The sequence below is a fragment of the Archocentrus centrarchus genome, chromosome 9 (assembly GCF_007364275.1).
Source record: "Archocentrus centrarchus isolate MPI-CPG fArcCen1 chromosome 9, fArcCen1, whole genome shotgun sequence".
Taxonomy (NCBI): domain Eukaryota; kingdom Metazoa; phylum Chordata; class Actinopteri; order Cichliformes; family Cichlidae; genus Archocentrus; species Archocentrus centrarchus.
Window position 1 is genome coordinate 1,381,740 of NC_044354.1, and position 20,474 is coordinate 1,402,213.

Genomic DNA, 20,474 nt, shown 5'->3' on the forward strand with positions numbered 1-20,474 from the left:
GCCAAAACATTTCAAATGTAACCACTTTTTCTAGGTTACTCTGGGAGGCACTGTGAGACAGACATAAATGAATGTTTCTCAAACCCCTGCCACTACGGCTCCTGCATCGATGGCCTGGCCTCCTTCAGCTGCCAGTGCAACCCCGGATTCACCGGCCGCCTGTGTGAGACCAACATCAACGAGTGTCTGAGCCAGCCGTGCAGGTACGGAGGCACCTGCCAGGACCGGGAGAACAGTTACGTCTGCATCTGCCCCAAGGGAACCACAGGTAAGGACCGCACCCAGGAGATACAGGTGTAATGTTTTTGAAATCTGAAAACAACTTTCTTTCAGGAATCAACTGCGAAATAAACATCGACGACTGTGAGAGCAATCCCTGCGATTATGGGGCCTGCATCGACAAGATCAATGGCTACGAGTGCGCCTGCGAACCCGGCTACACCGGTAAACTACTTAAAAAAAAACTGCACTGAAACACGTGGCTTCTCCATCTAAAACTATAGAGTACATATTTATATTGATTTCCAAAAATGGAACAGGAAACAGGAAGTTGTGATTCAGCTCTTGGTTCCATGAAGGACCTGAGCACAAAAGAGGAACTCAGAGTTAAGACAGTGAAAATTCAGTTTAAATCAAAGCTTTAATGGCGTGAATCTTTGTGCTGGATTGTTGGCAAAACCTGTCTGCATGTTTCTGACTGCATGAACAAATAATGCAGTTGAGGCAGTATGATCCTTAGATGGCAGCTTCAGTTACACGTAGGAGTGTGTGAGGACCTTGTTTGTATTTTCTTGTCAAAGCACTGCAGATCTGCACTCACGGGAATAAAAGCAGGAAAATACGATGCTATCCGAGGTGTTGATGTCTTAGTGTTAGCCACAGATGCAATGATACTTAATGAATATGTCATTCCTGCCATAACTGTTTAGAAATCTGAAACTCATGTTTGCTTTTACAGTATATAGAAAAAAAATCCCTAATTTAGACTTGCACATACGTCCTGCCAGCAAAACACATTTTGGATCAGCTGACATTTAATGTGCTGCAATCAGTCAGTTTAATATTTTGGACTTTGTACATTTAAATGATTTTGTATATTTCACTTGTTAGAGTCACACATGGCAGGAGTGTCTACATAGTTCAACATATGAAAGCATTTTCCTTGAGGACTTAAAAAAAAATTTAATATAACTTAAAAACCCTTAAAAAAACAAACTTTATTTCCAATACCAGAATAACAGACAAATCATTGCTGCTCTATATTTCATACAAGTATATGAATGAGAAAATGTTTGCAAATATTGTTACAAATGTGGCACAAAGAGACTTGAAAAAGTAAATTTTGGTTACACCATCCAGCTGTGAATCGGTGGATAAACTCGGCCTCTGGAAAGAGTAGTTCAGCAGGAAGCAGGAGGATAGAAGTTATAGAAACTTCTACCATTTGTTGGTTCTTTGCAGTGTAAAGCCTTGGTAAACATTTTTATCAGCGGTGCTAAAAGATTTCATAATCTGCAGAGAATAAATGTGCCATTGTCATATCTGACAGTAAATACACTGCATTCAACTCACTTCCTGTCTCATCACGGACGCTGAAGCCTTTCCTGACAAGTGAGATGGAGAACGTAATGAAAGCTTAGGGGAAAAAACACAAGTTTACCCACTTTAGTCAATAAAGTCAGTAAAGTGTGGGTTTTTCCTGCCCACTGTGGACCTGCATGGGTATGTTTGCTGGGATCTTACGCTTGCTGTCCACAGACTTTGACGCTGGTTATTTTACACTAGGAAATTTGCTGTGGAACAAGTCCAAAACCCTGGTTCCCTATTACAGGAGGTGTTCTCGAAAATCCAAAATCCTCCCAGTGAAAATGGCAGGGAGAGTGGAAGATGCTGATACTGAGGGAAAATGTGATGGTGTAAGTTTTCTAGGTTTCCCTGACCTGGCATAATAATAGATCTCAATCAGACCCTAAATTCTGCATAATGTTAGATTTTTCCAGATGCTGGCTTTGCCACATCAGTGACAAATTCACATCTTTCATTATATGTACAGTTTCCTGATAATTCTTTGATTTTTGCCAGATCTCTGATCTTTGTGTTTCTAAGGGATGTTTTACATTATTGATATCCATAAAAGTATCTGTGACGGATCAGATCTCCCTGGATTCTCTGCACATATATTAGGGACACGTGACAGATTTATAAACATTTTTTTTGTCCAGTGAACTTTCAGAAAAATGAATTTAAGAGATTAAATATAGCAAACATTAAGATTTTGTTGATAGAATAAATTGAGATGTGTCAGCTTTGACCTGTATTTTTATTTAAATGCTATCTGTGGGAATTACATGACTTTGGTTTGGCAACACAAACGGATGCATCGGAAAAGCCCGTCCTTTCCAAAGATCCACCCAGGTTAAACATGACATCTGTCTGAAGTAAATAGTGGGCAAAATGAGTGCTTAAGGTGCAGTATCAGAGGATTCAAAGGTCCTGATGGGGAGGGTGACAGATGGTGAGCGAGTGCACACGTTCCTCTGAGGCTCAACCGGTGTCATTTTCCAGCTCCACCCTGTCCCCAACCTGCTGCTGTTCGGACATGCAAGCTGCCCTCCCTCACAAAGCGCAGACACACACACTCTCTGGCGCACAGAGCCAGTGGGGATTGAGTAGGAGAAAAGATTCCCTGAAAGATTCCTGAAAGTTGAGCTTTTAAAAGCTTGGAAGCCGGTCCCAGCTTTAAAGCTAAATGGGCAGCCTTTATGTTATGTATGACACGGGCCTGAATGGTGTCAACACTTCGAGTCGCCGGCAAAGGCTGACATTAAATACCTTATGTTTCTGGAAATTGATACAGTCGCTGCACTGATATATAGACTTCATTGTGTGGATGCTTTGTGTGCAGCTGTTGAGCATTTTAAAGTAATACATCAAAACTGCCGGGCTGTGAAAATGCTTGCAGTCATTTCAACACCCATCCATTCATTGCATCTACGCTAACGGAGACTCGTGATGTGAGGAAGTAAAGCAAAATATCTCCTCAGGTGCCATGTGCAACATCAACATCGACGAGTGCGCCATCAACCCCTGTCACAACGGCGGCACGTGCATCGACGGCATCAACAGCTTCACCTGCCTGTGTCCAGACGGTTACCATGACACCACCTGCTTCTCCCAAGTCAATGAGTGCCTCAGCAATCCCTGCATCCACGGTCACTGTGAGGACAAGATTAACGGGTGAGGCAGTCCACAGACTTTTTCTTTTAAACAGCGCAGTGACAGTAGACGTGTTCCCCCAAATTTCCAACAAGTGAAATCTGCCTTTATCGCTGAGCTTTCTGTTTTCTCCTTCCCAGCTATAAATGCCTGTGTGACTCTGGCTGGAGCGGCAAAAACTGCGACATCAACAACAATGAGTGCGAATCCAACCCGTGCATGAATGGAGGCACCTGCAAGGACATGACCAGCGGATACGTCTGCACCTGTCGCATGGGCTTCACCGGTCAGTGTTTGTTTGTGTGTCGATGAGCTTGTACAGTTTCACTGCTAACCTTCACTTAAACTGAAATGGTTTTAATTTACTCTCCGCTCTACACACAGGACCAAACTGCCAGACCAACATCAACGAATGTGCCTCCAACCCCTGCCTTAACCAGGGGACCTGCATTGACGACGTCGCAGGCTACAAGTGCAACTGTATCTTGCCTTACACGGGTATGGAAATATTATTGAAAGTATTTGATACGCCCATGTGTTAGCCTGGTGTTCTGGCATTTCCTTGCTGTGGGAGACAGTTTCCACAGGCTGTGTCCTTTAAGCTGTCGGGCAAAGAGGAAAATGCGAGGCGGATGAAATAATTCTTGAGTAAAGTTCAGCAGCAAGACTTCCTCAGGGCTCAAAGACATCAACCCTCTGACTCACTGTGCCCCTCTGCGATGCACAAGCATCCGTGATGAGAGCTGGGAACCATTTTCATGTCATCTCGCTTAGTATTTGATCAAACACATAACCATAGGAAGTCTAAGGGCAAAGTTTTCTTATATTTGTCTTGTATATTTTTTGGAAAAATCCACAGGACTTTGAATACTAAAAGGCCCTCGCTTGGCCCGGGGTGGGAACAGGTTGCTTGACACATTTCCTGTTTGCCTGCTTCCTGTCTCACAGAACAGCAAATGGCCTAACAATGGCCGGAAACTGGAGTCGACTTCCTCTACAAGCCGTGTGTTGTGGAAACAGATAGAGAAATATCTCTACAGGCCTCGAATACTGACAGAACCTGGCTAAAATCTTCTGATAGCACTGATTGAAAGATGATTCTGTGTCCATTTGGGTTGGGATATCTCCAAGTTCATGACTCCTGCGTGGTATCACGCAGTGACGGATAAATCTTAAATAGTTTAAATCAATTAAAGGTGTATTTCTTTCTTGTGTTTGCGCATTACAGGAGAGAACTGTGAAACTTTGATGGCTCCCTGTAGCTCCAAACCCTGCAAGCATGGAGGACTGTGCCAAGAATCAGAGGACTATCTGAACTTCTCTTGTGTCTGTCCTGAAGGATGGCAAGGTCATTATTATTGTCTTACATATAAGTTCCCTCCAGGAATCATTGAAAGAATCAAAGAAAGATCATAAAGTTCTGCAAGAACAGCCCTTTTTGAGAACAGATCTGTTAATTTAAAATTAAAAATTCTAATAAGAGATCCTTGGATTGCAATCACGTGGCCTTTCTCTACTGTTTTGCATAGATGGATTTTTATTTTCATGGATTATGATTGCTAATATTTCACTTCTACACAATTCTGTAATATTTGCTTTCTGTTTTTCTCTCCACTTCTGTTCCCTTGTAGGTCAAACCTGTGAGGTGGACATCAAAGAGTGTGTGAAGAATCCCTGTCGCAATGGAGCAACCTGCCAGAACACTTTGGGCAGTTACCGCTGCAGCTGCAAACCGGGCTTCACCGGACGCAACTGTGAAACCAACATTGATGACTGCAAGCCCAGTAAGCTCATCGGTCCTTCTCCCTTTATCTATTTTCTCTTCATGTTCACTGATGAAAGTGCACACTAGCAGCACAATAAGAACACAACTAAATCTGATGCCCCTCCCTCAGACCCCTGTAGCAACGGAGGCTCCTGTAATGACGAGGTGAACGGCTTCGTGTGTACCTGCCCAGCTGGCTTCCGGGGAACGGCGTGTGAGGAGGACATCAACGAGTGTGAGAGCAACCCATGTAAGAACGGAGCCAACTGCACCGACTGTGTCAACAGCTATACCTGCACCTGCCCGCCCGGCTTCAGTGGCATTCACTGTGAAAATAACACTCCTGACTGCACCGAGAGGTATGGAGCTCACAGAAAGTTTTGTTTGCTTGATTTAAACCCTACAGATATTGCTGCCATCTCATTGTGAGTAATTTATTCAGATACACAGGTTCACTTAATGTGCTTTGTAAATGCAGGCTTTGTTTTCTTGTCCACTACTGCCCCCTCTGGTGGACTATTGATATGCAACACTGGACTTCAACACCTGTATTGCAGCTGTTAGTTAGCCTCTACATTAAATCAATGTGTGGTTCCAGAGTTGTTTGCAAAAATTGCAAAAGTAGTAGTTCTACTCAGTTCAGTCAGTTTTAAAGCCTGAAGTAGGGCAATGCTGCAGAAAAATGCTTGTTCTTGATGAACTTTCAAACATGAATTTGCCTGCAGCTCAGATAATGAGAGTTGAATGAAAGCTGCAGAATATTTTAGCCCTGATTTGGTGCTCCGATGTCTATTTTTTCCTACAGCTCCTGTTTCAACGGTGGCACCTGTGTGGATGGCATCAACGCCTTTACATGTTTATGCCCACCGGGCTTCACCGGGAGCTACTGTCAGCATGACATCAACGAGTGTGACTCCAAACCCTGCCTGAATGGCGGCACCTGCCAGGACAGCTATGGCACCTACAAGTGCACCTGCCCACACGGTTACACGGGACTAAACTGTCAGGTAGGCAGAGGAGGAAGTAGAGCACTAAATTCTAACTCTGTGAGGCCTCCTTTAGTCACTTCTCTTATCAAGTCGTGTAGTAAATGAAATTTGGAAATATTCAGGTAAAAAGGTGTCCTGGTAAAAACACAGATAAATTATTTTAATTAGTTGTTTTGCATACTGCTGTTTATGTAGCTTTTGATTTTTAAATTCCAGCATTCAAACATGTAGTTTAACTTCACTTTAACCTAGAAATAACCAAATGAAATCTCAATGACATATCTTAATTGGTAAAATTGAATATCATATGCATACCGCATACATAAAAAGCTCCAAGTCAGCATCTTTTACCTTTAATATGCATTTCAGAACCTGGTTCGTTGGTGTGACTCGTCTCCTTGTAAAAACGGGGGCACTTGCTGGCAGACGGGCACCACGTACAGCTGTGGGTGTGAGACTGGATGGACGGGCCTTTATTGTGACGTCCCGAGTGTTTCCTGTGAGGTGGCAGCCAAACAGAGAGGTGAGACACGGAGGTTTAAAATCCTTTGTGTGCCCGTCAGTTTGCTTTAAAGTGTATACAACAGTGTTCAGCCTGTTAAAATTAGAATATCAAATCATGTATTTTATTTTAAATTACTGACGGTGTATGAAGATCTACCCACAACACAACAGCAATGCAAAACACAGCTCACACAGCGGCGCGCTCCATCTTTTGCTCTCCGTTTAGGAGTCGATGTTGCCCATCTGTGTCATAACTCGGGTCAGTGTCTGGACGCAGGAAATGTCCACTACTGCCACTGTCAGGTGGGGTACACCGGGAGCTACTGTGAGGAACAGGTGGACGAATGCAATCCGAACCCGTGCCAAAATGGTGCCACCTGCACTGACTTTCTGGGTGGATACACCTGCAAGGTAACAATTGTAAAGCAACACTAACAAACATTTGTTTTACTTACTGCAGACATCACATGTTTTAAAATCTTTATACCATACCATACCATTTATAGGTTAGGTTTTCTCATTAGGTCACTGAATTAATGACTGTAATTGTTGGTGCCAACTGTGCTGATTTTATAAATCTAGATGTGTGTGTGAAGCACCCACTTTTTCAGCTTCAGTGCAGCAGGTGCAGCATTGTTTCCTATCATGGCTACAAGTTAATCAATACATACTCCATATTATACAGTATTAAACTGCTGCTTGACTGATTGTCAGAGGCATTCAGCTATGAAGCGGTAATTGCAGCCGTTCATTGAATTGAAGTTTACAGCAGACATCCTTTCAGCTGCGGTCCTAATGAAGAGGTCTGCTTATAAATAGAAAACAAACAGCTCGGTTGTGTTAATCTCCTCCGGAGTAAAGGATTTTCTGGCCTTGGCAGGATGGAGGCCGGAAAACAGCCAGGTAAACAAAAACCATCTTTGTTTCATGTCAGACATCGATTAACATTCCCCTCTCTTCTCTCGCTGTCCTCCTCTTCCTTCTCCCTTCTACTCCTCTTCCCTCTTTTGTTTCCTGTCTTTCTCAGTGCATGCCAGGATACTTGGGGACCAACTGCTCCGTGGAGATCAATGAATGTTTCTCCCAGCCGTGCCAGAATGGGGGCACCTGCATTGACCTGATCAATACCTACAAATGCTCCTGTCCCCGGGGAACCCAAGGTCAGCAGACCCCACGCACACTCCTCCACACCTCTCTGCCTCTCCATCCTCTCCTCCTCGTCTCTACACTTCATTAATTAGGGCTTAACAGCACCCCGGGCATAAAAGCTCCTCCTCCCGTCTTGGCTCCATCTTTTCCTCTACTTGTCAAATACTCTATTGATTTTTCTCTCAGAAAATGAAGGGAGTGTGTGTGTTTTAGGTCAGTCTAAAGTGGCAGTAGAGTTGGGCGTATCCTAAAACAGCCAACATGTTGTTGAAAGATAAAGAAATTGTCAGATTCAGTTTTTAAAGGTCTTTTAAACAGATTGAGAATTCAGGTCACGGTCAGGTTTAACCTAAAATCATTTACACTGCAGAAGCAGCACACCTTTGGCATTCTGTTTATTTGTGGACTTTTTAAATCGTTTTTTCAGCTTCTGAAAATTTTTCTTACTTGAGGCAATAAAATGTGACACTCATACAACATGCCCCGCAACAGACTTAACATAGCTCCTCTAACAAAATTACTTTTCTTTATTTCTTTGCAGTCATTTTTGCAGACATGTCCCTCTTTTTGTTTTTACAAAGTTTAGACTTAATTTCATACCCCTATATCCAAAATTTCACTAATCTCTGCAGTTTATTGGAAAAAAGACATTCTCCCTTTACTCTTCATCACCATCTACAGGTGTGCACTGCGAGGTCAATATAGACGACTGCAATCCTTTCACGGACCCGGTCACCAAAGAGCCAAAGTGCTTCAACAAAGGCAAGTGTGTGGATGGAGTCGGAGGCTACCACTGCACCTGCCCTCCAGGATACGTGGGGGAGCGCTGCGAGGGAGACGTCAATGAGTGTCTGTCAAACCCCTGTGACCCGCGCGGAACGCACAGCTGCATCCAGCTCACCAACAACTACCGCTGCGAGTGTCGCACCGGATACACAGGTAAACGGCTCGAAGGGCATATTAGAGGAGGAGGGGGGATATGCTGACCTGCTTATGGTTATGGCATATTTACCACTTTTATGATTTGCTTTAATGAAATGCTTTTTTTTGTCTTAGAGATCTTGTGAGGAGTTGGGAAATGTGCTTGTTTTGGATTTTACCATAGGGACAATGTGCTATTTGGTTTTTGAGCATTTTAAATAAACAAAGACTTTTTAACTGGGACATTCTGCAGTTCATAAATAAATGTAATAGTGCTTTCTGGTTGGCATTTTTCTCTAGACTCACTGGTGAAACTACCCTCAGCATTTGGTTTGTACTATACACTGTATATAAAAGATGGACACAACCAAAGTGACATCAAGCGTTGCATTGTGGAAGCCTTGAGTTTCTGATTTTGGTTGCTTCCTAGTTTCTATTAATACAGCTGAACTTTGAACGAGTTATGAATCTGATGAATGAATCTGTCAGTGTGATAGGGACTGGTTAATTAAACAGTAGTCCCCCCCCCCCCCCCCCCCCCCCCCCCCGTAGTAATACCTTTTTAATCATCTAATAAACTCTAAATGGAATCATAATTTACAAAATGAGTGTCATGTTGGGCTCAATAATATTTATAACCAGCAAAGAAATAATCAGGAAAGCATTTACTGAGATCATAAATCAAAATACAGTGATAGAAGAGACAAAGTCACCCCCTGCTGGCCATTAAAAAGAATGCAGGTTTAAAGAACTTGTATGCTATCTCCATCTTTTATATACAGTGTTTAGTTTGTAATACTATTTCTTTACATATAACAGTGCTGACCTTCACACCTTCAGTAAGCCAATTTTAGTATTACTTTAAAATATATTGACTATAAAACTAAGCTCGAGGTTACAATGAGAACCATAAAGATATTTTTTCAATTAGAAATGAAATATAAACCTTTTTGTGTGTGACCCCCTCTGTAGGTCAGCACTGTGACATGGTGTTCGATGGCTGTAAGGGTAAACCTTGCCGTAATGGAGGCACCTGCGCTGTGGCCAGTAATACACCACACGGCTTCATCTGCAAATGTCCTCCTGTGAGTATACACTCTCAAGAAACACACACAGACAGCTTTGCCACTTGTAAGGACGTCGGAGCAAAGTGCATCCTCAGGGATGATCTCCTTGAATTAAAGTTTTTTGAAATGAGAGATTGAGTATATTCATTTCAGTCCAATTTATTTGATATATAATAATCCTAATTCTTGTATATTTTTGTTCTTGTAGGGCTTTACTGGCTCCACATGTGAATACGACTCCCAGGCTTGTGGCATCCTTCACTGTCACAATGGAGGCACGTGCATCTCCGGTTACAAGAGCCCCACGTGTCTGTGCACCCCATCATTCACCGGGCCTGAATGCCAGTATCCCACCAACAGTCTCTGTAATTCAAATCCCTGTTACAACGGCGGCACGTGTGAATACACCTTGGAGGCGCCATACTACCACTGTGTCTGCCCTACCAAATTCAATGGCCTGCGCTGCCACATCCTGGATTACAACTTCCGGGGAGGGTTTGGCGTCGACATCCTGCCACCAACAGAGGTGGACGTACCCTGCGGGATCCCGGAGTGTGAGGAGAGCAAGTACAACAAGCACTGCGATGCGATCTGTAACAACCACGAGTGCGGCTGGGACAACGGCGACTGCTCGCTGAATTTCAACGATCCGTGGAAGAACTGCTCGGTCGCTCTGCAGTGCTGGCGATACTTCAACAACGGGCAATGTGACTCACAGTGTGACAATGCAGGATGTCTGTATGATGGGTTTGACTGCCAGAACTTGGAAGGACAATGCAAGTAAGTGAAAGAAGAGTTTTAGTGTAAAAGATTCAGTTAAATATCTTGAAGTGTGTTCATCTTGTCTGATGTGCTGTTAATTAGATGCTGAGAAGAACAGACAGACTATAGTACTACTGCAAGTTTGAAGGATTGTTGTCATGTCATATCATTCTGTGTTTCCAGCCCTCTGTATGACCAGTACTGCAAGGATCACTATGCTGACGGCCATTGCGACCAGGGCTGCAACAATGCAGAGTGTGAGTGGGATGGCTTGGACTGTGCCAGCAACATGCCGGAGAAGCTAGCTGTGGGTCAGCTGGTTCTGGTTGTCCACATCACCCCGGAACACCTCCTCAACAACTCTTTCGGTTTCCTGCGCGAGCTGAGCCGCGTCCTCCGAACCAATGTGGTATTCAAGAAGGATACAAAGGGGGAAATGATGGTCTACCCGTACTATGGGGATGAACACGAGCTGAAGAAGTACAACGTGAAGCGTTCAGTGGACTCCTGGTCAGAAGTTCCTGGCAAAGTGCTGAATGTGGTGAAGAGGAGCCTGTATGATGTGGCTGGTCGAAGCAAGAGAGTGAAGCGGGAGCTGGATCATTTGCAGATCAGAGGGTGAGAAACGTTTCCGAAAGTCATTACCTGCAGCATAGCTGTGGAGTGTACTCTTCCAGTAGTTGTCATGGTCTGTTGTTTTATATGCTGGTATTTGCTTTTGCCTTTTTTTCTATACAAGAAATCATTCCATCATTTCCTTGTGGAAACTAATAAAAAATAATAAAGACTGGCGTCTCTTTGTGCTTTCTTCTCTCTCTGTAGTTCAGTTGTCCACTTGGAGGTGGACAACCGTCAGTGCGTCCAACAATCCACCGAATGTTTCCAGAGCACCAGTGATGCTGCGGCGTTCCTTGGTGCTTTGGAGTCCAGTGGCAAACTGGATGTACCGTTCACCATTGAAGCTGTTTTCAGTAAGTATATTTCAGGTTTCTGCATGAATCAAAAAGTCTGCAAAGGGCAAAAAGTAGAAACACTACTTTTGCGAGTTTTGACTGCATCACTACAAATTCTGAACACTTTTAACAAACATTTTCCAAAGCGATTTGCTCTAAAGCAGCACCTTTAGATATTTGCATACATAAGTTCAGTTACTGCCTTTATTTTCCTCATAGGTTTTGCCTGTGTATTCAAAGCAGAAAGCTTATTTCTCCCTGCCACTGTGCTCTAGTGTTGCACAGATCCTGTTAAAAACACACACACACACACACAGTGGCCCCAGGTTGTGCTACATATTTCTTTATCGGGGTAAACCTGCACTTGAATATATCTGATGCAACAGGCAAAAGTCCAAAATGTTCATTTTTTAGATTAACATGCAAAAAACAGACTTTGTTTTTCTCTCTCTGTTTCTGTCTGAAGTTTTGAAGATCTCAGACTATGTCTGTTCTTTGAATTATTGTGGTTTAGTAACAATGCAGACTGGTAAATGCTCATTTGCAGCATGTTTATGAAAAATCTCCACTCATTTTGTAATGTGATCTGCATCCATTACAATCCACAGCGTTATCGCTGCAGACTGGAGACAGAAAAGTTGCCAACATCACGGAGGGAAGACATTAGTGAAGGAAGACGTGTGTGGGTGCGCTGAGCGGGTGTCTTCTGTCACAGTTGAGACGCTTGCCAGACGAGAGTCGTAATCGTGCGCTGTTTATTTGCAGTTTATGCATCGGAAACTGTTCATGCATGCAAGTATGCATGCAGCTGGGGCATATTTTGAGTCATTTCCACACACCCGATCCTGCTGCTAGAAATTTGCACTAAAGCACAAAATGAGTTAATCCACTGCAGAAACTAATCCCCAATAAATGCAATCACTTTCTCTCTGAGGAGAATTTGATGTAATAGTGTTTAAGGAGAGTAATTGCCTTCTTTTGAAAGTAAGCTACGTTGTTTTTAAAGATGTGCCTCTTCAGCTGGGATGAATGGGCCTTGAGAGTGAGCGCCACAGACAAGACCAACTAGTTGTTGTTTAGTCTTTTTTCATCGGAGCTCTTGATAAACAGAAGCGTAAAGTCAACTACACTCCTTAAAACTGTATTTCCACACGACACTGATGCATCTTTCTAGGATCGTTACATGACTCCAAGGAGTTCCAAGTCTGGTAATAATTTTCATTTCAGTGCAAACCCGAGGTCGCTTGAGTAGCTGAAAAAAATGCAGTCCAAAATGTAAAACAGGACTGCACTGTAGGGATAATTAGTTTGATTATTTGTAATGTAAAATAAATGTGATTAGTAGTAAATGGGCTAAAAAAAATGAAAGCTCACTGGTAGGGTTCTTTAGGGCCTTGTCGTAGTGTTCACACGTACATACCTGCTCTTTCGTGCTCACATTTTAGTGAGCGAGTGTATCCGCCATGGCCTCCGGTCAGGTCCTAACCCTGCAATTCTTTGATTGTGTATTTGTTATGCAGCAGTGAACAAATGCAGCCGTGAATCTCTTGGCCTAAACATTCAGTCCTTCCCTCGGTGTGTAAATCCGATGGCTTCAGGCTCCAAAATGGTTAATTGCTGTAAATCAACTCATCGAACCCCCTCAATCACATAACACAGCCGTATCTCTGTCTGTTTCTCAGACGTGTACACGTATACGTCCGCGGGTAACACACTCACAGACATGCACGCACACGCACTTCATCCCCACAGTGTGAGGGGCTGCTGCAACCTTCACCTCGCTGAATGTAATACCAGGACTTAATGTATCTCTGAGGGTTTAGGTTGGGGGAGTTTATCATTTCAAAATCGTTAGTGGAAAAAAAGAGAAGGGGAAAAATTGATCGGGAGTGTGCTAGAAGTTGGGAGTCTTTGTTATCTCGAAAATCCTAATAAATCCTTCGTCTTTACAGCTTAAAGTGCGTGCAGTAATTTGAAGTTCATTAATCCCCCTCCCTTTTTTCTCTTAAAGAAGAAATGGTAAAGTTGTCTCTTGGTACCCTGGGCTGAAAAGAGAGAGAGGAGGTGGTGGTGTTCTTTTCTCCCTTTTCTTTTTTTTTTTTTATCACGCCCCATCCCTTTTTTTTTTCTTTTTTTTGATGAAAAGTGGTTAGCAATTCTGATTATTACTGAATAGATAGTAGAAGCTAGCTTTACAAACGGTGAGGATCGTCAGTCCGTTTCAGGCACTGGCTGCATTTTGGAGTGGGAACCGCGGGGCGAAGGACAGTCGGACTAGCTCAGCTCGAACACTCAGGTTGATCCTGGGTGTCCCGGTCCAACGGCCCGCAGCTGTTCCCCAGCCCGCCGTGACCATAATGTCCATTTTCCTGCCAGGCGGTGTGGAACCCGAGCCTTCGCAGCCTCTCTACCCAATCTACTTGGTTCTGGGCGGTTTAGGGATGCTGGCCTTCCTTGGAGTGGGGATGGTGGCTGCCCGAAAGCGCCGCCATGAACACGGGCGGCTCTGGCTTCCCGAGGGGTTCAAGACCACAGAGACCAGCAAGAAGAAGAGACGTGAGCCTGTTGGAGAGGATTCAGTGGGATTAAAGTAAGTTTACATTTATTCGGCGCTCCCTGTCCCTGGGTATGTGTTTCATTTCGGCGTGGCTGAAGTGCCAGTTCTGGAGCTAAAAAGGTTGTTACTGGTGATCAGACAAATTTGGGTAAATGGGATTTTTGGCTGGATCATTAATGGTAATGATATAGCAGGTTTAGGTGTGAATTAATTGACTTGTTGGGGCGGAGGGGTGGGGTATGAGATCAATCAATGCTTTTGTTTTTCGGCATCGCTGCACCATTAATGGTGAGTAGCTTGCATGAGATGGAAGCAGTGGAGTACGAGGATTTTTAAAGAGTTTTCTGATTCATCGCAGGCCAATGAAAAACGCCTCAGATATTTCACTCATGGATGACACCCACAATGAATGGGGAGAGGACGAACCCTCGGACGCAAAACGCTTTAGAGTAAGAAACTCTGACATAACTAAAAAATTATTTATTGTTTTAAGTCTTTAAAATGTTTTATTCATTTATTCCATTTTACAATTTAATCAACAGTTTTCTAAAACAACCAATTTCAAATTTTTAGATAATTTTTGTGTATTTTACATTTTTAAAAATCATTTCTTTTTATAATGAAGTTTCAATTAGTTTAAATCATTTTATTTTGTTGTTATGTTCCAATTTGATTTAAACTCAGCCTCTCCCGCTGAGATTCAGTTGTCTAACCTCCTGCCGTCCACGTTTTAACAGTTTGATGAGCAACCGGCACTGGAGGCTGACGACCAGACAGACAACCGCCAATGGACGCAGCAGCATCTGGATGCTGCTGACCTGCGCATCCCCTCTATTGCTCCCACACCCCCTCAGGGCGAGATTGAGAATGACTGCTTGGACGTCAATGTCCGGGGACCAGGTGGGTCCCAACATCCATAATTCTTATATTAGAGGGATTTTCTGTGCACACGGCTGTGGAACTAATTTAGGTTATTTTTTAGGTTATTTTGTAAATGAGAACTGGTTCTCAAACATTTTCCCTGGTAAAAGAAAGGTTAAATAAATAAATTAAATAAATAAATTGAGGGTGACTTGGTTGTCTTTATAAACAACATTAAATTACAGAGAATAATGAGCTACAATTGATTCAAGCAATCGAATATAGAATCCAATTATGCATTGACTGGAAAAATAAAATGCAGCACAATCTAAATAGAAACAAAAAAGAAATATAAATAAAATTTGCATTTTGTGTTTTTCCTTTAAATCTTGTGTCATTTGTGAAATATAGTTTTTCTATATTTGTCTGAGTGAAAGAATCAAAAAAGGAAAATCTCTCCATGGTGTAAAGTTATTACTGATATTTTAGGGTTAGGGTTAAAAATGTAACTTTTGAGTGCACATTTCTAGTATTCACACATGTGGTGTGTCTGTGTGTGTGTGTGTGTGCGTAATTTGTATGTGTCTGAACTGATTTATATGTTTCCTGAGCAAACATTTCAAATTTCCTGAGGGGGTGTGTGTGTGTGTGTGTGTGTGTTTTCGTGTGTGTGCGTGTGTAATTGTGCGTGTAGGAGTTGCTAAAGCTCCTCGTCCTCAGGGTAAAGGATCTTCTTCAAAGCAGCTGGCTGGAAGCCAGGTGCCTGGGGGAAAACACTGATTCCTGATCAGATTAATCATTTGACCAGTAATGGGCCTCTGTTTTCTTTTCTCTCTTTTTTTAAATTCTACATTACAAAACCCAATGAAGGCACTGCAAGAACCCAATTTTGTAGTAAGTGCCAAATTCCCTGAAGAAAAGCTATGAAAAATCAAAGTAACAGGTTTAACAACTTGAGAGCACACTTTTTTCCCCCGTCACGGATCGATGCGCTTGAATCGACCAAATCTGCGAGATCTGGGGCTTGCTATCCTTTTGAAGAGGAGAAAACCTATCCAAGTCGACCGACTGAGCCGCCTCTCCCAGTCAGATATTAATGCTTCATTTTGCAGCAGTCTAGCTTTAGCGAGCCCTGGCCTCTATCCCTCTAGCTTCGCTTTCCTTCTGAAGCTGCTCCTGTGCCGGGGCCTTGATCAGAATCTATTATCGAAAAGAGAGCGCTGTGATGATTCAACCCAGGCAAAAGTGTCAAATCCACATTCGATTTGTTTGTTGCTTTGTTTTGATCTGCCAGATCCTTTGAAGTGCAGCCTCCTGTATTTTTGCAGTGGTTAATATGACTGTGCTGTGCTGACCATGCAGCGCCTTTCTTTCATACGCTTCTTCTGGCTCCTCCGTGCAGATGGATTCACACCCCTGATGATCGCATCCTGCAGTGGCGGAGGTTTGGAAACAGGCAACAGCGAGGAAGAGGAGGATGCCTCAGCTAATGTGATCAACGACTTCATCTACCAAGGCGCTAACCTCCACAACCAGACTGATCGGACAGGTGAAACAGCTCTTCACCTGGCTGCCCGCTACGCCCGCTCTGACGCAGCTAAACGCCTGCTGGAGGCCAGCGCTGATGCCAACATCCAAGACAACATGGGCAGGACGCCTCTGCATGCTGCCGTGGCAGCTGACGCCCAGGGCGTTTTCCAGGTGGGTTTATTTATTCTTTTTTAGATTAAGCATTTTGAAGCAGTCACATGGTTGACAGTGATCTTTTTTTAGTATTTGTTGAGTTAAATGATAATGTTTTCTTTCCACTGTCGATCTTTAGTTGTAGTCTGAAAAATGTGACTGTTACATAAACTGCTATTAATTAACCTGCAAAGTAAATTATGCTAAATTATGCTATGCTAACTGGAGCTCAAAAGGTGTATTGTACTGCATGTCTTTGTAGATTCTGATAAGGAACCGTGCCACAGACTTAGATGCCCGCATGCATGATGGAACTACGCCCCTGATCTTGGCTGCCAGGCTGGCAGTGGAAGGCATGGTGGAGGAGCTCATTAACTGCCATGCTGACGTCAATGCAATAGATGACTTTGGTAAAGTTTCTGTGGTTTTTGCCACTTGTGACATTCATGCAACCCTGAAAGTCTTTACAATTTAGCACTAAATGTCATGCAAGAAGAACACTATATCTAATGACCCCGTTCCTGTCTCTCCAGGTAAATCAGCCCTACACTGGGCTGCAGCAGTAAATAATGTGGAGGCTACCATTGTGCTACTCAAAAATGGTGCCAACAAGGATATGCAAAATAACAAGGTATAGAAATAATCTCCTTTCCACAGTGAAGGAGCATTCCTTGTGCATCTGTTAAAGTGATTAATATATTGTCTGCCTTCTGTTTACTTCAGGAAGAAACACCTCTGTTCTTGGCTGCGAGGGAAGGAAGCTACGAGACTGCCAAGGTCTTGCTGGACCATTTTGCCAACAGAGAAATAACTGATCACATGGACCGACTACCCAGAGACATTGCACAGGAGAGAATGCATCATGACATTGTGCGGCTGATGGACGAGTACAACCTGGTACGAAGTCCTCCCATGCATGGAGGGTCACTAAGCACCACATTGTCACCTCCTCTTTGCTCGCCTAATGGCTTCCTGGGCAGCATGAAGCAGCCCCAGCCTCAAGGTCAAGGCCAGAGCAAAAAGGCACGCAAGCCCAGCACTAAGGGTATCGGGTGCAAGGAGGGCAAAGACATGAAGGTGAAGAAGAAGAATTCCCAGGATGGGAAGTCTGGGAACCTCCTGGACAGCTCAGCTGTTCTATCTCCAGTTGACTCCTTGGAGTCTCCACGTGGCTATGTCTCTGATGTGGCTTCACCGCCCATGATGACCTCACCTTTCCAGCAGTCGCCGTCCGTATCCCTGAACCACCTGCAGGGGATGTCAGACGCACACCTGGCTGTAAACCATATGGTGATGCCAAACAAGCAGGAGCTGGCTCGAATGCAGTTTGACCCGATGCCTCCTCGTCTCACCCATCTACCCGTGCCTGTCTCCAGTGGCCAGGGCGCCATGAACGGCCAGTGTGATTGGCTGTCCAGGATACACGGCAACATGAGCCAGCCAGGTCAGTACAACCCAATGAGAGGCACACCTGGTGGTCAAGGAGGTCTTCACCAGGGAGGGCAGCATGGAATGATGGCAACTACGCTCCACAATGGCCACCCTAACAGCAGCCTGTCTCAGATGATGACATATCAGGGAATCCAGAACACCAGACTGGGTCCACAGTCACACATCATGCAGCAGCAAGCTCAACAGATGCAACAGATGCAGAATCTCCAGCAGCTTCAACAGCAGCAGCAGCAGAGCATCCAGTTGCAGCACCAGAACTCAAACACAACCAACACCCAAAACTTCATCAGTGGGGAGCTCAGTTCTCCAGAGCTCCAGCAGGGCACAGGCAACTCCACCATGCCCATCCACACAATCCTGCCTCAGGAGACCCAGATTATGTCTTCCTCCATCAACCAGTCAATGCCCAGCACCCAGTTCCTCACCCCACCCTCCCAGCACAGTTATTCGGGCCCCATTGACAACACCCCAAACCATCAGGTCCAGGTGCCTGACCACCCCTTTCTGACACCCTCTCCCGGCTCCCCTGACCAGTGGTCCAGTTCATCTCCTCATTCCAACATGTCCGACTGGTCAGAGGGCATTTCGAGTCCACCGACGAGCATGCAGTCTCAGATTGGACACATACCTGAACAGTTTAAATAAAAATCTTGCGTCTTTACACCCAGATGAGCTGCTGTATATATATATATATGTTTCTTTTTATAAAAAGGCATTCTTGGAGGAAAAAGAAAAAGGGCAATGCAGTAAACAGGATTTAAAGGATTTATAAGCTTTTATACTAACAGCAACATCGGTGTTTCACCCATTCTTTTTATTTATTAATGTCTTATTTATAAGCATTGCCTGCCTTCAGAAATTTGTGGTGTTAGGTCATGAGCAGAGCAGTGGATGTCCTTTATAGAAGCTCTTTTCTTCTAGTTCTTCTCTTCTGGAGTGAAATCGCAGCACACACACTGGGTATTTATTTTCCCTTAAGGACTCTCAGTCTTTGCCTTTTTTTATATGATTTCTCTTGTTTATAAATATCTTTTTTGTATAATCTTGTTTATAATGAAAATTGTGATTAAGGGGCATTTTTATAGAGCACATATTAAGTTTCAGTGTTATTTCAGGTAGTTGTAAGTCTGTGAAATATCAGCTGATGGTAAACTGTTAAAAGTACATGTATTTCATGTACAGGTCCTGTATGATGGTGGGAGCTTTTCCCCCTTCCTCAAATATCATAATTCTTAGTGAAACTCTCTAGAGTTGTGTAAATTTCTTGAATCAGTGGAACAGCATTATGTTGCACCTCTTGGCTTGATTTCACGTGTGTGGAGATGGAGTGGGGATGTGATATGTTGTACAGTATAAGGCCATCTTGGAGATTGGCAGGTAAGGCAGGCTGCGAGTCCTGCGGTGTTGGAGATTCGGCCAATCGGCCAGAGTGTATTTTTGTTGTCCAGAGGGAAAATGAATCTTCATTTTCTCTCTCCCGGAGTTTGAGCCTATGGCTGTGTTCGTCCTTTTGTAAATATGTCCCACATTTCCCCTCGTAAGCGAGATTTTGTTCAAGAAATCTTATGTCTTAAGCATGCAATTTTGATAGGTGTTGCACCAGTCATCAGCCTCTAAAATGTAAAACAGAACAGAATTTATATTTTGTATCTTACTGTCCCTTACTGCATAAATAAATTTGAACTATATACAAATAGATACAATATATTGTTAGGTGGTGTTTTTCTCATTAAAAAAAAAGAAAAATAAATAAAGATTGAGGTTTTATAAATTCCTATTTATTTACCGTTCTGTAACACAAAAATCCACTGAGGCAAACATTTTTTTTTTTTTTTGCTACACTTCGGTAAAATAAAAACTGTTGGCTATGTTCTCAGTAGTGTCCACTTTAATGTTTTGTGAGACGCACTTTGGTATAGTTTGGAAAAAAGTTCTGTTTTTAAAGGCACATTAGGTTGTAGTGAAAAATGCAACATCTGCAATGTTTCCTTCTATAAAGCTATAATTTGCAAGCAATGTATTTTTCATTTTCAATCTGTAAAAAAAATGTTTCTTGTTATAATAAAGGGCACTTGTGTGTCTTGAAATCAGTGAGAAATGTCGGTTTTTTTTTTCTTATGCTCTTTTGTAGTTATCACCTAAACAAGTACAAATCCAGTAAATAAATCACTGTATTTGCCTTCTGTCTTCATGCACTTCGTTTTCTACTTGCTCTTATTTCAGTTTCACTGAGTATGTCTCCATCTGGTGGCAACATTTTTAAGGGCAAGATGCAGAAACAACGGTCACCTTATTGGCACAGGCCAATCGATATGAAAACGTTAGTGCTGGTACAGGAAAAACAATTAAAAAAAACTTGTCATTTTAAATTGTATGACAAAACAAACCAAATAAATATTTTGAGACTTTCTGTTGGATTCAAATCTTTTACAATTTTTCACAAAACACCCTTCAAACATTTTTCTTTGTTAATACACACACTGATCAAGCGTAACATTAAGACCACTGACTGGTGACGTGAATCACTGATTATCTCTTCATCGTGGCACCTGTTAGTGGGTGGGAAATGTCAGGGAGTAAGTGAACATTTTGTCC

At 43.2% G+C, this 20,474-nt stretch overlaps 1 protein-coding gene across 1 annotated transcript in view; it reads left to right on the forward strand.

Annotated features, from left to right (window-relative positions):
* The window catches only part of notch1b (notch receptor 1b), a 41,759-nt gene extending 21,701 nt beyond the window's left edge, over positions 1–20,058 (forward strand). The window contains exons 11-34 of the mRNA XM_030737100.1: positions 35–268; positions 334–444; positions 3,045–3,237; positions 3,357–3,502; positions 3,601–3,714; positions 4,445–4,564; positions 4,848–5,000; positions 5,112–5,340; positions 5,787–5,988; positions 6,340–6,493; positions 6,701–6,885; positions 7,502–7,634; positions 8,305–8,562; positions 9,517–9,629; positions 9,820–10,391; positions 10,557–10,991; positions 11,196–11,344; positions 13,703–13,916; positions 14,242–14,332; positions 14,621–14,783; positions 16,147–16,445; positions 16,690–16,837; positions 16,961–17,058; positions 17,151–20,058. Of these exons, the coding sequence (XP_030592960.1) occupies positions 35–268; positions 334–444; positions 3,045–3,237; positions 3,357–3,502; positions 3,601–3,714; positions 4,445–4,564; positions 4,848–5,000; positions 5,112–5,340; positions 5,787–5,988; positions 6,340–6,493; positions 6,701–6,885; positions 7,502–7,634; positions 8,305–8,562; positions 9,517–9,629; positions 9,820–10,391; positions 10,557–10,991; positions 11,196–11,344; positions 13,703–13,916; positions 14,242–14,332; positions 14,621–14,783; positions 16,147–16,445; positions 16,690–16,837; positions 16,961–17,058; positions 17,151–18,524 (5,888 nt within the window). The 3' untranslated portion in view covers positions 18,525–20,058. The remainder of the gene's footprint in view (positions 1–34; positions 269–333; positions 445–3,044; positions 3,238–3,356; positions 3,503–3,600; positions 3,715–4,444; positions 4,565–4,847; positions 5,001–5,111; positions 5,341–5,786; positions 5,989–6,339; positions 6,494–6,700; positions 6,886–7,501; positions 7,635–8,304; positions 8,563–9,516; positions 9,630–9,819; positions 10,392–10,556; positions 10,992–11,195; positions 11,345–13,702; positions 13,917–14,241; positions 14,333–14,620; positions 14,784–16,146; positions 16,446–16,689; positions 16,838–16,960; positions 17,059–17,150) is intronic.
* The last annotated feature ends 416 nt before the right edge of the window (positions 20,059–20,474 follow it).